This window comes from Oryctolagus cuniculus, chromosome 7, assembly GCF_051225735.1.
Source record: "Oryctolagus cuniculus isolate XC-2025 breed Fujian yellow rabbit chromosome 7, ASM5122573v1, whole genome shotgun sequence".
NCBI lineage: Eukaryota > Metazoa > Chordata > Mammalia > Lagomorpha > Leporidae > Oryctolagus > Oryctolagus cuniculus.
Genome location: NC_142873.1, coordinates 140956596 through 140972132, shown reverse-complemented (window position 1 = coordinate 140972132; position 15537 = coordinate 140956596). Strand labels below are relative to the sequence as shown.

At 50.0% G+C, this 15537-nt stretch overlaps 2 protein-coding genes across 3 annotated transcripts in view; one reads left to right on the top strand and one right to left on the bottom strand.

Annotated features, from left to right (window-relative positions):
* Positions 1-3361: 3361 nt before the first annotated feature.
* On the bottom strand, positions 3362-4124 carry LOC100348855 (zinc finger HIT domain-containing protein 3-like). Its single transcript, XM_089336761.1, has 2 exons — positions 3901-4124; positions 3362-3809 (listed from the first exon to the last, which is right to left on the bottom strand). Exons 1-2 carry the CDS (start codon positions 4100-4102, stop codon positions 3547-3549), a joined length of 465 nt encoding a protein of 154 aa, XP_089192887.1. The 5' UTR covers positions 4103-4124; the 3' UTR covers positions 3362-3546.
* Positions 4125-7862: 3738 nt separating this feature from the next.
* The window catches only part of HDAC1 (histone deacetylase 1), a 34668-nt gene continuing 26993 nt past the window's right edge, over positions 7863-15537 (top strand). For both annotated transcript variants that reach the window (XM_002720715.6, XM_089301085.1), the window contains exons 1-2: positions 7863-7977; positions 14277-14389. In XM_002720715.6, the coding sequence (XP_002720761.1) occupies positions 7929-7977; positions 14277-14389 (162 nt within the window). In that variant the 5' untranslated portion in view covers positions 7863-7928. The remainder of the gene's footprint in view (positions 7978-14276; positions 14390-15537) is intronic.

The window sequence follows — 15537 nt, the reverse complement described above, 5'->3', positions numbered from 1 at the left end:
CCGGCGCCCATATGGGATGCCAGCACTGCAGGCGGCAGCTTTACCCGCTACCCCACAGCGCAGGCCTGATAAATAAATCTTAAAGCAAACAAGACACCAAACTGGACACGCTGAGTCACGGTGACAGATGGAATGAGCAGATGTCCGAAAGTCTGCTGGCCCTGGTGATTGACGCTGGGGCCAAGAGGAGGTCCCTTTAGCTCTACCACCAGGACTCTGCATGCCCCTTCAAATACTACAGTGCTCCTCACTGCCTCCTGGGAGTGGGTGTGTCACATGACCCCACGATGTGAGGTCAATGGCATTTTTTTATAGCTACTGATTCAAGGATTGTTTCTGACCTGGGATATATTTTGATTCACCTTCAGGATGTTATAAAATATTGAATTAATTCACTCATTTAACAAATTTTTTTTTTTACTTTTTTGAGAGGCAGAGTGGACAGTGAGAGAGAGAGAGAGACAGAGAGAGAAAGGTCTTCCTTTGCCGTTGGTTCACCCTCCAATGGCTGCTGTGGCCCGCGCATCGCGCTGATCTGAAACCAGGAGCCAGGTGCTTCTCCTGGTCTCCCATGTGGGTGCAGGGCCCAAGGACTTGGGCCATCCTCCACTGCACTCCTGGGCCATAGCAGAGAGCTAGCCTGGGAGAGGGGCAACCGGGACGGAATCCAGCACCGGGACTAGAACCTGGTGTGCCGGCGCCGCAAGGTGGAGGATTAGCCTACTGAGCCATGGCGCAGGCCTCATTTAACAAATGTTTATTGAACATTTATCACGTGCCAGGCATTGTTTGAGGCCCACAGGCTATCTAGTGGATAAAGTACACACAAATTTCTGCCCTTCTTCTTACATTCTAGTAAGGGGAGACAAAGACATCACAAAGAAGTGGATCATGGTAATATCGTACACTACAAGGTGACAGGTGCTAAGGGAAAATGTGAGGGGAGTTAGGAATGTCATACTTAGGAGAGATTTGCGTGTGTACAGAAGGTTGTCAGGGAAGGTATCTCTGAGGAGGGGACTTCAGCAAAGATTTGAAGGTGAGGGAATTGAACTCCCTGCTGTGGAGGAGGGATAGTCAGCCAGAAGCAGCAGCCTGATGCACGAGCTTGCCTGGACTGCTTTGAGAGACGATGCAGGCCTGAGAAAGGGGAACAGACTTTGGGGCTGTGTCCTCTGCAGAAGCCACTTAAGATGTCTGTTTCGGGGCTGGAGCTGTGGTGCAGCGGGTTAAAGCCTTGGTCTTCAGCACCGGCATCCCATATGGGCTCCTGTTGGTGTCCCGGCTGCTCCACTTCCATCCAGCTCTCTGCTATGGCCTGGGAAAGCAGTACAAGGTAGGTCCAAGTGCTTGGGCCCCTGCACCCGCATGGGAGACCCAGAAGAAGCTCCTGGTTTCTGGCTTTGGATCAGCACAGTCCTAGCTGTTGCAGCCATTTGGATAGTGAACCATTGGAAGGAAGACCTCTCTCTGTCTCTCTCTCTATGTAACTCTTTCAAATAAATAAAATAAATCTTAAAAAATAAAATATTTATTTATTTGAAAGGAAAGAGAGAGAGAGAGAGAATCCATCTGCAGGTTCCTTCTTCAAATTGAGTACCAGTTCGAGTCCAGCTATTCTGCTTCTGACCCAGCTCCCTGCTGATGCACCTGGAAAAACAGCGGAGAATAGTTCAAGTTCCAGAACGGAGTTCCTGACTCCTGGCTTTGGCTTGGTTTGGTCCTGGCCTTTGGATGTTTCTCTGTCCCTTCATCTCTCTCTGTCACTCTGCCATTCAAATAAATAAAATAAATTAAAAAAATAATAATAAGAAGAAAGCTGGAATCAGGAGCCACGCATCCAACCCAGGTGCTTGGATGTCTTAACCTGCTAGGCTAAATTCCAGTTCCTGTAGAAGGCATTGTGAGGAGACTTTGTAGAGGAGTTATCTATATTGAGCTGTGAAGCGATATGATTTACATTTTAAAAGGATGATTCTTACTGCTGAGTAAGCCAGTTTAAAGAACCAGGGACATCTTGCATAAAACTCCAGATTTCTGCCATCTTTTACAAGGTAGGCAGGTTTGGCTATGATGGGCATATCTGCCCTCATGGTGCGTGGAGGAGTGGCCGTCCCCTTCAGGTGTCTCCTGTAGTCTCTATTGCTCCCAGACAATGAAACTGACTGTTAGCAGCTATTTATCATCAACCTTGCATTGTAGTTCTTACAGCAAAGAGGAAAATGAAAATTTTTTTGGTATTCATATTTTCATTATAAAGAGAGAAAGCTAAATACACCCGAACATGGTGATATGTTTGATGAAAGACATTTTTTTAAAGATTTATTTTATTTATTTGAAAGGCAGGGCCAGCGCCGCGGCTCACTAGGCTAATCCTCCACCTTGCGGCGCCGGCACACTGGGTTCTAGTCCTGGTTGGGGCGCCGGATTCTGTCCCGGTTGCCCCTCTTCCAGGCCAGCTCTCTGCTGTGGCCAGGGAGTGCAGTGGAGGATGGCCCAAGTCCTTGGGCCCTGCACCCCATGGGAGACCAGGATAAGTACCTGGCTCCTGCCATCGGATCAGCGTGGTGTGCCGGCCGCAGCACGCTGGCCACAGCGGCCATCGGAGGGTGAACCAACGGCAAAGGAAGACCTTTCTCCCTCTCTCTCTCTCACTGTCCACTCTGCCTGTTAAAAAAATAAAAATTAAAAAAAAAAATGAAAGGCAGACTTAGAGAGAAAGAGAGAGAAAGAGACCTTTCATCTACTGGTTCGCTCCCAAATGGTTGCAATGGATGGGACTGTGCCAGGCTGAAACCAGGATCCTAGAACTCCATCTAGGTCTCCCATGTGGGTGGCAGGGCCCCAAATACTTGGGCCATCTTCTGCTGCCTTTTCAGGCATATTAGCAGGAAGCTGGATCAGAGGTGGAGCAGTGGCTGGCACTGTGGTGCTGTAGTAGGTTAAGCCAGCACCTCAGCGCGGGCATCACATATGGGCACCAGTTCAACTCTCCACTGCTCCACCTCTGATCTTGCGCTCTGCTTATGGCCTGGGAAAGCAGCAGAGGATGACCCAAGTGGTCATGTGGGAGACCCAGAAGAAGCTCCTGGCTCCTGGTTTCTGATTGGTCCAGCTCCGGCCATTGCAGCCATTTGGGGAGTGAACCAGAGGGTGGAAGACCTTTCTCTCTGTCTCTCCCTCTCTCTGTCTGTAACTCTGCCTCACAAATAAATAAATAAAATCTTTTTTTTTTCACCATATCATGTTATTTAATACTGCTCAAGTTTTTCACCTCAGTGGGTGTGAAACTTGATCAATGATACCACTGATGTCCATCACAACTGTACACCAAAAATAAAACATTTTAAAACCACCATTTGGATGTTGAGTTTTCCCTTTATAAATATAAAGGATCTGCCACTCGTCATACACACCATGTGCCTGAAGCATGAGCCCAGGCAGCTTCGTAGCCCACCTCAGCCATCTGGGTCCTGCCGGTCCCTGCCTTGTTTAGAGCCCCTCACTCGCTGGTTGCTTGGCAGTCTCACAGCATATAAATCCATTTTAAGAATCTTCTTTGAGGGATGGCTCCACAATTCCTAAACAGCAGTTGGCAAACTCCACAAACAGGGGCTCCTGCATGTAGTCTCTCATGAGCTTGGCTTTGTTGTCCCCCTGATCAAGGCTGATGATCAGCTGTCTCAGGTGTGGGTTCAGCAGTAAGCTTCTTAACGTAGCAGCTTCCCCTAAATTCCTTAAATTCTGCAAAGAAACTCTGTCTTCCTCTTCATCACTATTCAGAAAATCAGCTACAGAGTCGTCATTATTTCAGCCAGTCCAGCCTCGGCCTCTGCAGCCACTTTGGGAGTAAACCAGCAGGTGGAAGATCTCTCTCTCTCTCTCCATCTCCCTGTCAATCTTGGTTTTCCACCGGCTTCGTAGTTTTGGCAGAGACAGCTGATCTTTTTTTCTCAACAGGACGAGTTTCAGGGTTGCACTGCTCTTTGTGGGTTCGGAAGCAGGTCAGGGAGCAGTAGGGCACGCGGCAGGACGGGCAGCGGTATTTGGGCTTCTCCAGACAGATCACGCAGACCACAGTGCTACACCTCAGCGACGCCATGGCCTCCCCTAGACTCTAAATAAAATCTTAAAAAAAAAAAAAGAATTAAGAAGTGGCCTTGCACTGGAGCTCGTATAAAATGCTGGCACAGCAGGTGGTGGCTTAGCCTGCTGCAGCACAATACCAACACCAAGATATATTTTTCATGAAGTGAAAAATTTAATATTTTAAAAGATTTATTTATTTATTTGAAAGGCAGAGTTATAGAGAGGCAGAGAGAGAGAGAGAGAGAGAGAGAGAGAGGTCTTCCATTCATTGGTTCACTCCCCAAATGGCCGTAATTACCAGAGCTGGGCTTCTTCCAGGTCTCCCATGTGGGTGCAGGGGCCCTAGGACTTGGGCCATCTTCTTCTTCTTCTTCTTTTTTTTTTTTTGACAGGCAGAGTGGACAGTGAGAGAGAGACAGAGAGAAAGGTCTTCCTTTGCCGTTGGTTCACCCTCCAATGGCCGCTGCGACCGGCGCACTGCAGCCGGCACACCGCGCTGATCCAATGGCAGGAGCCAGGTACTTATCCTGGTCTCCCATGGGGTGCAGGGCCCAAGTACCTGGGCCATCCTCCACTGCACTCCCTGGCCACAGCAGAGAGCTGGCCTGGAAGAGGGGCAACCGGGACAGAATCCGGCACCCCAACCGGGACTAGAACCCGGTGTGCCGGCGCCGCTAGGCGGAGGATTAGCCTAGTGAGCCGTGGCGCCGGCCTGGGCCATCTTCTACTGCTTTCCCAGGCCACAGCAGAGAACTGGATTGGAAGAGGAGCAGACGGGACCTGAACTGGCACCCATATGTGATGCCTGCGCTGCAGGCGTTGGCTTTACCCACTACACCAAAGCACTGGCCCATGAAAAATTCAATTTTTAAAGTATGCAAACAATAAAAAAATAAAGTATGCAAGCAAAGAGCATCTGAGTCATAATAAAAGTCCATTTCCGTCAGCTGCCTGACCTCCATAGGCATCTGAGTTTATAACCCCTATTCTGCAATTTATAAGATGCTGCCAGCCACACTCTTGATCTTATTTGATCCTAACCCTCTCCTTCTTTTGGATCCTGCAGGCCATTATAAGGTATTTTTTTTTTACTAGTGAGTTTTGTTTTTAGAAATCTTTTATTTAATAAATATAAATTTCATAAGTACAGTTTTTGGAATATAGCGGTTCTTCCCCCCATACCCACCCTCGCACCCCCACACCCATCCCATCCCACTTCTTACTTCTTTTTTCCCATCCTACTCTTTATTTTTTTAAAAAGATTATTTATTTATTTGAAAGCCAGAGTTACACAGAGAGAGAAGGAGAGGCAGAGAGAGAGAGAGAGAGAGAGAGAGGTCTTCCATCTGTTGGTTCACTCCCCAATTGGCTGCAAGAGCCGGAACTCTGCTGATCCGCAGGCAGGAGCCAGGAGCTTCTTCTGGTCTCCCACGTGGCTGCAGGGGTCTGAGGACTCAGGCCATCTTTCACTGCTTTCCCAGGCCCTAGCAGAGAGCTGGATTGGAAGTGCAGCAGCCAGGACTCGAACCAGCACCCATATGGGATGCCGGCACTGCAGGTGGCAGCTGTACCTACTGTGCCACAGCGCCAGCCCCTCTATTCTTCATTAAGATTCATTTTTTTGAGCCGGCGCTGTGGCTCACTAGGCTAATCCTCCGCCTTTCGGCACTGGCACACCGGGTTCTAGTCCCGGTCGGGGCGCCGGATTCTGTCCCGGTTGCCCCTCTTCCAGGCCAGCTCTCTGCTGTGGCCAGGGAGTGCAGTGGAGGATGGCCCAAGTGCTTGGGCCCTGCACCCCATGGGAGACCAGGAGAAGTACCTGGCTCCTGCCATCGGATCAGCGCGGTGCGCCGGCTGCAGCGCGCCGGCCACGGCGGCCATCGGAGGGTGAACCAACGGCAAAGGAAGACCTTTCTCTCTCTGTCTCTCTCTCTCTCACTGTCCACTCTGCCTGTCAAAAAAAAAAAAAAAAGATTCATTTTTAATTATCTTTATATACAGAAGATCAACTCTATACTAAGTAAAGAAACAATTATTTATTTGAAAGTCAGAGTTACACAGAGAGAGGAGAGGCAGAGAGAGAGAAAGAGAGAGAGAGAGAGAGAGAGAGCTGGTTCACTCCCCAATTGGCCACAGTGGCCAGCCAGAGCTGCACTGATCCGAAGCCAGGAGCCAGGAGCTTCTTCTGGGCCTCCCATGCGGGTGCAGGGGCCCAAGGACTTGGGCCATCTTCCACTGCTTTCCCAGGCCACAGCAGAGAGTTGGATGGGAAGTGGAGCAGCTGGGTCCTGAACTGGCGCCCACATAGGATGCCGACACCGCATGTGGCGGCTTTACCTGCTATGCCACAGACCCAGCCCCCACCATAAGGTCTTAGACTTTGTATTCTTGGCATCCTGATTTTACAAAGAAGGAAATAAAGGCCCAGAAGGGGTAAGTAAACCCACCCAAGGCTGTCTGGGAAGCTGCAGGGCAGAACTGGGAACAGGGTTTGTTCCCTGACCCTGGCTGTTTCTGTCCCAGCACCTCCCGTCTTAGGTCTCCTGTTACCTTATAATTAATGGCTCAAGTCCAGTTCCCAAGTGAGGAACACAAGTCTGCCAGTTAACAAGGAGGCATGAAAATGTATCTTGTTGACTATGGGACCTCTGAGAAGTAGCTAAGTGAGCAGGATGTTTCGGAGGTAGGAAGCACTCACCGAGTGTTTACATAGTTATTTTAATAGGCCAGCTCCTTCAGCTTTAATAAAGACCAGTCTAGCACAGTGGTTCACAAGGACAGATGTGGGATGTTCTAATACGGCCTCTGGGTTCCCCTCACCCCGGTGACATCAGCAATGTCTGGAGACGATTTTGATGGTCACAACCAAGGGGCTATATGCTCACCCATGTGCACTCCTGGCATTGACTGGAGAGAGGCCAGGGACGCAGCTAAACACCCTGCAACACACAGCACAGCCCCCTCTAGCTCTCCAGGCCCACATCTCAGCAGTTTCAAGGTTGGGAAACTCTACTCTCCTAAAACAGGATAATCCCCTTTCCTCCTCGGTCATCCTGGGGGCCTGCAGTCGGGAGGTGGGCTTTGGAGCCAGGAAGGCTGGTTTCTGCCCCTGTTAGGGCCTCCGGTGCACAGCAGGCAACCAAAAAAAAAAAAGTACAGTTGCAAATGGAATTTCATGACGAATTGTGTGAATCTGAGCAGTTCCCAACCTTCTTTATCTTTCCCTGGAAAGTGGAGATTTAAGAGCCCCAGCCCAGAGCCGCCGTGAGGAGTCACGGAGCTCACCCTGGTAAAGCCATGGCCCGCACTCGGCCCAGGACAAGCATTCGTTTTATTTCCCTTTCTTGTCGGTTTCTTTCTTCCACCTCTACATTCGCGCCCCAGCCCACCCATGGGCTGAGTGACCCTGCGCAAGTCACTTTTCCCCTGTGGGCCTCGGTTTTTCCTCCGTGAAATTGGAAAGTTGGCCTGCGATCTCCAAGCGCGCTTTCAACCACGAAATGGGACTGAAGTTTGCAGAGCGCCTTTCCTCCCCCGGGACTGATGGTACGGTCCCGGGGTAGCTCCCCCACCCCTCTGTCGCGGACCTTGGTACAGGCCCAAGGGGCCCTAGGCGGCCTCTCAGGGCTGCCCTTGCCCCCTGCCGAGTTCCGGGCCTGTCCCCGCGCAAGCTGATTGGCTGGAGTGGTGCCCGGGCTGCGCGGCTATAGGTGAGCTCGGGAGGGGACGGGCGGGGCGCGCTGCAGGCCCGCCCCCTCCCCCCTGGCTTGGACGCTGCGCGGAGCCGCGGGCGGGAGGGCTGACGGACCGACCGACGGGAGGGACAGGAGCCGAGCAAGATGGCGCAGACTCAGGGCACCAGGAGGAAAGTCTGTTACTACTACGACGGTGAGCCTCGTCCGCGCGCCGGGGGCGGAGCCTGGTGGGCCGGATCGGGGAGAGGGAGGCTGAAGCGGAGCAGATCTGAGAGGGGAGGGCGCGAGGCCGAGGCGTGCGGGCACGGCTGAGCGAGGAGGCTGAGAGGAGGAGGTCGAGGCTGAGGGAGGAGGCTGAGAGGAAAGGAGGTCGAGGCTGAGGCCGAGAGGGCGTCGTGTGCGGGAAGCCCGCGTGATGTTGCGGGCGAGATCCTGAAGAAGTCCCGAGTGGAGAGTTTGAGTGGGACGCCCAGCGGGGAGGCCGAGTCCGAGGTGGGGGCGGGGGAGGCCGGATCTGACGGGTGTTCTGAATACGAAGCTCTTTCACGGTCCCGCGCCTTCCTCGTCTTCCTCGATGCGAGTCCTGCAGGATGGGTCACCTGCTTCCCCTCCCCCAGTCCCGGAGCAGGGCCTGCGGTTGCTGCTGCAACACGGGGCCCCTAGGATCGCACGGGGCGGGGTGGGGGTGGGGGTGGGATGCAACCTGTTCAAACAGACCTTTCATTTGACAGAAGTCCACTGGGCAGCTCGCTGTGTGCTACGTGGTGTTTAGATGCTGGGGCCGTGGGGCTGGCCAGGTCCCATGCCCTATTTTTAGGGTGCAGGCTGGAGGGGGAACTAGTGGGTGGCAGGCTGGGCGTCTCCAGCCTGGGTGTTGGGGATAAAGAAGGGCCCAGGGTGTGATGGGAGCGCGGAGAAGCAGAGGAATCGGGAAGGTGGTGTCATCCCAGCCAGGACCTGAAGAACAGGAGTTATGAGCCAGGTGCAGGGAAGGAAAGAACAGCAAGTTTAGAAGCTCCGGGGAGGACGGTACGTCTGAAACACGGGAGGTGGTTTGACAGCGTGGCTGAGGCCTACCTAGGTTTGGGGCCTAGTGTGGTGGGAGGGAAAGGTTACCAGTGGCGAGGGAAAGGTTACCAGTGATGAGGCTTGAGAAGGTAATAGGGCCCGAGTCACCCAGGGCTGGGCGTCCTCGCCCAAGGAAACTGGACTTTATTCTCAGGGCTCTTGTGAATCATTGAAGTTTAGTGCAAGTTCACGCCATCATCAGTTGTAGACTTGAGAAATATGAACACTGTTGCCAAAAAGCCCGTGGAAAAATGAAATTCAAAGATAAGTTTATTTTGGTGTACACGTTTTTTTAAAAATTTGTGCAGTTTTTTCTTGATATGCATTTCCCATGAGCTTTAAATATTTTTATAAGCATTTTTTTAAAGATTTATTTACTTATTTAAAAGTCAGAGTTACACATACAGAGAAGGAGAGGCAGAGAGGGAGATCTTCCATCCGCTGGTTCACCCCCCAATTGGCCGCAACGGCCGGAGCTGTGCCAATCTGAAGCCAGGAGCCATGAACTTCTTCCGGGTCTCCCATGCGGGTGCAGGGGCCTAAGGACTTGGGCCATCTTCTACTACTTTCCCAGGCCCTAGCAGAGAGCTGGATTGGAAGTGGAGCAGTGGGGACTAGAACCGGCGCCCATATGGGCTGCCGGCACTTCAGGCCAGGGCATTAACCCACTGTGCCACAGCGCCGGCCCCCAGCTTTAGAAATTTTTATTTGAAAAACAGAGAGACAGACAGAGACAGAAAGACCCCCCATCCATTGGTTTACTCCCCAAATGCCCAAAACAGCCAGGACTGGGCCAGGCGGAAGCCAGGAGTTGGGAGTTCAATCCAGGTCTCCTACATGGTGGCAGGGACTCAAGGACTTGTATGGAATGTAGGCATCCCAAGCTGCATCTCTACCATTATGCCAAAGGGCCAGCCCTCCATGAAGTGGCCTTGTGTCACTCTGGGACATCAGTGAGTGGATGGGTAAGGAAGAAGGCTGTGACCCCGGTTTTGGTTGTGGGCCAGACTTTGGTAGTAGGAGAAGGGCACGTCTGGTCATAACTTCAGTGACTATGCTATGTGTAGGGGTATCCAGGTAGAGGCACCTAGGAGGTGGTGGCCATTCAGGTCTGCAGTTTAGAAGACAGAAATGAGAGGATAGGGATTTTTGGTATCAGTTGTCAGCAAATAGATGGTACTTTGAGCTAGGTTAGAAGATGATTGATCACTTGAGAAGTCGTGTAGGGGGAGAAGAGAAGGAGTCCCAGGCTGGAAGCGGACTGAGGAAAGGCCTAGTGCCTCTTTCATTGTGGATGGGGCTGCCCGTTTGGCCTTTTTTTTTTTTTTTTTTTTTTTGACAGGCAGAGTGGACAGTGAGAGAGAGAGACAAAGAGAAAGGTCTTCCTTTTGCCGTTGGTTCACCCTCCAATGGCTGCCGTGGCCGGCGCACCACGCAGATCCGATGGCAGGAGCCAGGTACTTATCCTGGTCTCCCATGGGGTGCAGGGCCCAAGCACTTGGGCCATCCTCCACTGCCTTCCCGGGCCACAGCAGAGAGCTGGCCTGGAAGAGGGGCAACCGGGACAGAATCCGGAGCCCCGACTGGGACTAGAACCCGGTGTGCCGGCACCGCAAGGCGGAGGATTAGCCTAGTGAGCCGCAGCGCCGGCCTGCCCGTTTGGTCTTGCAGGCAGTGTGCTTCTGTACCCCCAGACCCCAGACCCCAGAACAGGGCCTAGCTCATAGTCATCCCTTAATCAATATTTGTTGATTAAATGAATAAAGATACAGAGGGAGTGGCCAGAGAGGGAAGTAAACCGGAAAGTGTTGAGTTACTGAAGCCAAGTAGGGAGTGAATGGGCAAGTGTTGTCAGGAGTTGGGGCAGAAGCTAGACTGCAGTAGGTTCAGGAATGAACGGATAGGTGAAGAGGAGCGATAAGGTTGAAGCTTCTTAAAGGGAACCTTGTCTGAGACAGAGAGAGAGGGTTGTTCATGAAGGGGTGTTGTAGTGACATTCAAATTTTTTTTTTAAAGATTTTATTTATTTGAGAGGTAGAGTTATTGACAGAGAGGGAGAGACATAGAGAAAGGTTTTCCATCTGCTGATTGACTCCCCAAGTGGCTGCAATAGTTGGAGCTGAGCCAATCCGAAGCCAGGAGTCAGGAGCTTCTTCCGGGTCTCCCATGTGGGTGCAAGGGTCCAAGTACTTGGGCCATCTTCTACTGCTTTCCCAGGCCACAGCAGAGAGCTGGATGGGAAGTGGAGCAGCCAGGAGTCAAACCGGCACCCATATGGGATGCCGGCGCTTCAGGCATTGGCTTCACCCGCTACACCACAGCGCTAGGCTCGAGCCTCAAGTTGCTTTCTTATAAAACTGAAATAGTAGCAGTTCCTGTTATGAGAACAGTGATGGGAAAGCTCTTTAAGAGTTTAAGGTAGTGTCTAGGCAGAGTATCGGGTGTGAGCATTGGCCGGGTCTGGATTTGCTGGGTAAGGAAGTTGCTGGGATCGAGGCCCAGGCCTTTCTTTACATAGCATGCTGAAAACTGCCTCATCCTGATGGCCTTCTAAGAAGAGATCTCTGGGTGTATAGTTCACTCAACTTTGAAGCATTGTTCAAGGAACTGTCTACCGAGTAGCCCCACAGAACCCTGTAACAAGTACAAACTGAAGTAGGTATTAGGAAATCCAATGTAGGTTCTGGCATACTAGATTTGGAGACAAAAGAGTTGACTCCCAGGGGCCGGCACTGTGGCACAGCAGGTTAAAGCCCTGGCCTCAAGCTCTGGCAGCTCATATGGGCACCGGTTCTAGTCCTGGCTGCTCCTCTTTCGATCCAGCTCTCTGCTAGGGCCTGGGAAAGCTGTGGAAGATGGCTCAAGTCCTTGGGCCCCTGCACTCAAGTGGGAGACCCAGAAGAAGCTCCTGGCTCCTGGCTCCTGGCTCTGACTGTTGCAGCCATTTGGGGAGTGAACCAGCAGATGGAGGACTTTCTCTCTCTCTTTCTCTCTCTCTCTCTCTCTCTACCTCTGTAACTCTCTGCAGCTGCAGCTGTTGTGGCTCTCTGGGGAGTGAACCAGCGGATGGAAGATCTCTCTGTCTCTACCTCACTCTGTAACTCTGTCTTTCAATAAATAAAATAAATCTTAAAAAAAAAAAAAAAAAGAAAGTAGACTCCCAGAACACTCATTAGCTGTGTCATCTTCGCTGGGCACTTCTCTGAGTCTACATTCAATTCATGAATCTTTATTGAACCTCTGTGATATACAGGGCTTATTCCCTGTATATATTCCTTATTCTTGCCTTTAAGGGGTTCCCAGTCTGTAGATGTAGATAGATACAAAAATAATTGAGATGCAAAATTAATGGAGTGATATATACAAATTGCATTTAGAGGAAAAGGCCATTTATTTTAATGGAGAAAGGATTTAGAGCCAGAGCCGGGCTTTGTAGTGTGAGGAAGCAGCACATTCCAGGTTGAAGGAATAGTCTGAACAAAGCATACTTCCCTATGAAGTCAATGCCTTTTTCAGGATGCTGGTAATGATCTGATGTGCCTAGAGCGTAGCTTGACAAACGTTTTCTGTAAAGGGCAAGATGGTAAAGTTTGGGCTTCATGTTGCCTGATTGGTGGATCTCTGTGGCAACTACTTATTTATCCAGCTCTGCCATTGGGGTGTGAAAACATCATAGACAATATATAAACCAAGGGTGTGGTTGTGCTACAGTAAAATATCATTTACAAAATCAGGCAGCCAGTGTATTTTACCCAAGGACGATAGTTTGTCTGCGCTGGTCTAAAGTCAGTGAGTATGAATGAGTGTGTTTTGTTGGAGAAGGTGGTTGTAGGTAGCAGGAGATCAAGTTAGAAAGGGAGATTAAGAAAGTCTTAATGAAGTTCAGTCTTACTGAAGTTTTTTTTTTTTTTTACTCTTTTTGTGAAAGATTTATTTATTTATTTGAAAGTCAGAGTTACACAGAGAGAAGGAGAGGCAGAGAGAGAGAGAGAGAGAAAGATCTTCCATTTGTTGGTTCACTCCCCAATTGGCTGCAATGGCTGGAGCTGCGCTGATCCAAAGCCAGGAGCCAGGAACTTCTTCTGGGTCTCCCGTGTGGGTCCAAGGACTTGGGCCATCTTCCACTGCTTTCCCAGGCTGTGTCAGAGAGCTGGATCAGAAGTGGAACAGCCGGGTCTTGAACCAGTGCCCATATGGGATACCAGTACTGCAGGTGGCAGCCTTACCTGCTGCGCCACAGCACCGGCCCCATTGTTTCTACTCTTTATCCTATATGGAATAGGGAGCCATTAAAGATTTTGGGGCAGAGGCATGATGTTCTCAGTGTGTGTTAGGAACATAACTGGTGATAGTGTAGCAGATTGTTTGAATGGAAGGCAGGAGGACCAGTTGGAATGTTGTTGCCAGGGGCCAGTGTTCTGTGGAGCAGTGGGTTAAGCCACCGAGTGCAATGCTGACGTTCTGTAAGAGCTGCTCCACTTCCCATCCAGCTCCCTGCTAATGCACCTAGGAGGCAGGAGAAGATGGCCCAGTGCTTATGCCTCTGCACCCATGTGGGAAACAAGGATGTAGTTCCAAGTTCCAGGCTTTGGCCTGACACAGCCCTGGCCATTGTGGCCATCTAGGGAGGAAACCAGTGATGGAAAATCCCTCTGTAACTCTGCTTTTTAAATAAATCAATCATATATATATATATATATATATATATATATATAAACTTTAAAAAAAAGGGCAGTTGCTATTCAGGGTGGAGAACATCAGCCCCATGGGCCTCAACTGCAGTGGGACTTGAAGCTCAGTAAGTCTACAGTGGGGTAATTTTTAAGTTGATAATTTTGTATGGCCCATGAATGATATAAATATCCATCCACATGGCCCTTGGCGGAGAAAAATTCCCCACCTCTGCATAGAGCAAGCAATGATAAAGGCTTAGTTTTCTTACTTATAAAATAAGAATAATACTCCCTGTCCTATATATTTTCTACTATTGTTGTGAGGATCCAGTAAGAAAATAAAATGAATCTGCTCTGACATTTAAGGTGTCACAATATATCAGAGGTGACTTGTGGCTTATAATAATTCTGAGTAGTAATGGTTGTTTTTCTGTTGTGGGAGGGAATTCCTTGGAGGTATATTGAGGTGAATCACCTGACTGGCTGCTATTCTCCAGTAGCTAGGAATGAACCCTTCATGCTATCTTGAGCCTGTGGGCTCTAGAAGAAAATGGGCTAGCCTGATCTTTAAGTGCTGACCTCATCAGAGACCCCAGTTTGTTGTGTTTTTCTTTTAGAGTTACATTTCTTTTAGGTAGAGAGATAATCTTGGGCTCAAGAAATAACCCAGAAAGACAGATTGCTGTAAAAATTCCTGGGTTCTCCTGGGAGTATGTGTCTAATGGTCATCAGAACTCTCCCTGTTCTTCAGGTGATGTTGGGAATTACTACTATGGACAAGGCCATCCAATGAAGCCTCACCGGATCCGCATGACTCACAACTTGCTGCTCAACTATGGTCTCTACCGGAAAATGGAAATCTATGTGAGTTACTTACTGCGAGTGTTCCCCTCTGTTACCTCATCAGCTCTGGTCCCCCAAATGCCATTTACTATCTGATTTTCTAAACCATGCACTCATTAAGCAAATGTGGGCATTGGCCTATCAGTTAAGATGCTTGTGTTCCACTTCGGAGCACTTGTATTCAATTCCCAGCTGCAGGAGACCCCCATATAAATAAATCATACTGCAGTGTGTAAGAGCAACAGTTTAGAAAATGTGCAAGATGCAGAGATAATGAGGAAGGAAGGAGGAAAGGGGGCTTGAATTGATTCTAGGAAGTGATATATGAGAAATTTTAAAGATTGAATAGAATTTAGCCTGGAGGGGCTGGTGTTGTGTAGTGGGTAAAGCCACTCCCTGCCAAGCTGGCATCCCATATGGGTGCTGGTTCATGTCTTGGCTGCTCTACTTGTTTGTTTATTTATTTTTAAGATTTACTTATTTATTTGAAAGGTGGAGTTACAGAGACAGAGAGAGACAGAGACAGAGAGAGACAGAGAGAGGTCTTCTGTCTTTTGGATCACTCCCAAAATGGCTGCAATGGCTGGAGCTGGGCCAATCTGAAGCCAGAAGCCTGGAGCTTCTTCTGGGTCTCCCATGTGGTTTCAAGGGCCCAAGCACTTGGGTCTATCTTCTACTGCTTTCCAGGCCATAGCAGACAGATGGATTGAAAATGGAGCAGCCGGGACTTGAACCAGCATCCCATATGGATGCTGGCACTGCAGGCGGCAGCTTTACCTGCTATGCCACGGTGCCGGCCCCTGCTCCACTTCTGACCCAGCTCCCTGCTAATGTCCTGAGAAAAGCAGCTAAACATGGCCCAAGTGCTTGAGTCCCTGCCATCAAGTAGGAGACCCAGATGAAGCTCCTGGCTCCTGGCTTCAGCCTGGCCCAGCCCTGGCCATTGCAGCCATCTGGGGGGTGAACCAGCAGATGGAAGAGCTCTGACTTTGAAATAAATAAATAAATCTTACAAAAAATTATCCTTGAGTTCAGGAGGGGACTGGTAGGGGGAAGAATATATGCAGTATATGCATATGCATATTATATATGCAAAAAGGCTGAGGTATTTGAGGAAAAATCCGTTTTTATGTGTAGGGATACAATGTGAATTCACAGACGTGAGGCAG

Bases quoted from the DNA above. Each gene is read 5' to 3' on its own strand.
- LOC100348855 (XM_089336761.1), bottom strand. From the start codon at position 4,102: ATGGCGTCGCTGAGGTGTAGCACTGTGGTCTGCGTGATCTGTCTGGAG. The intron at 3,810-3,900 runs ATTGACAGGGAG...GGACTGGCTGAA, and splicing joins GAAGCCGGTGGAAAACCAAG to ATAATGACGACTCTGTAGCT.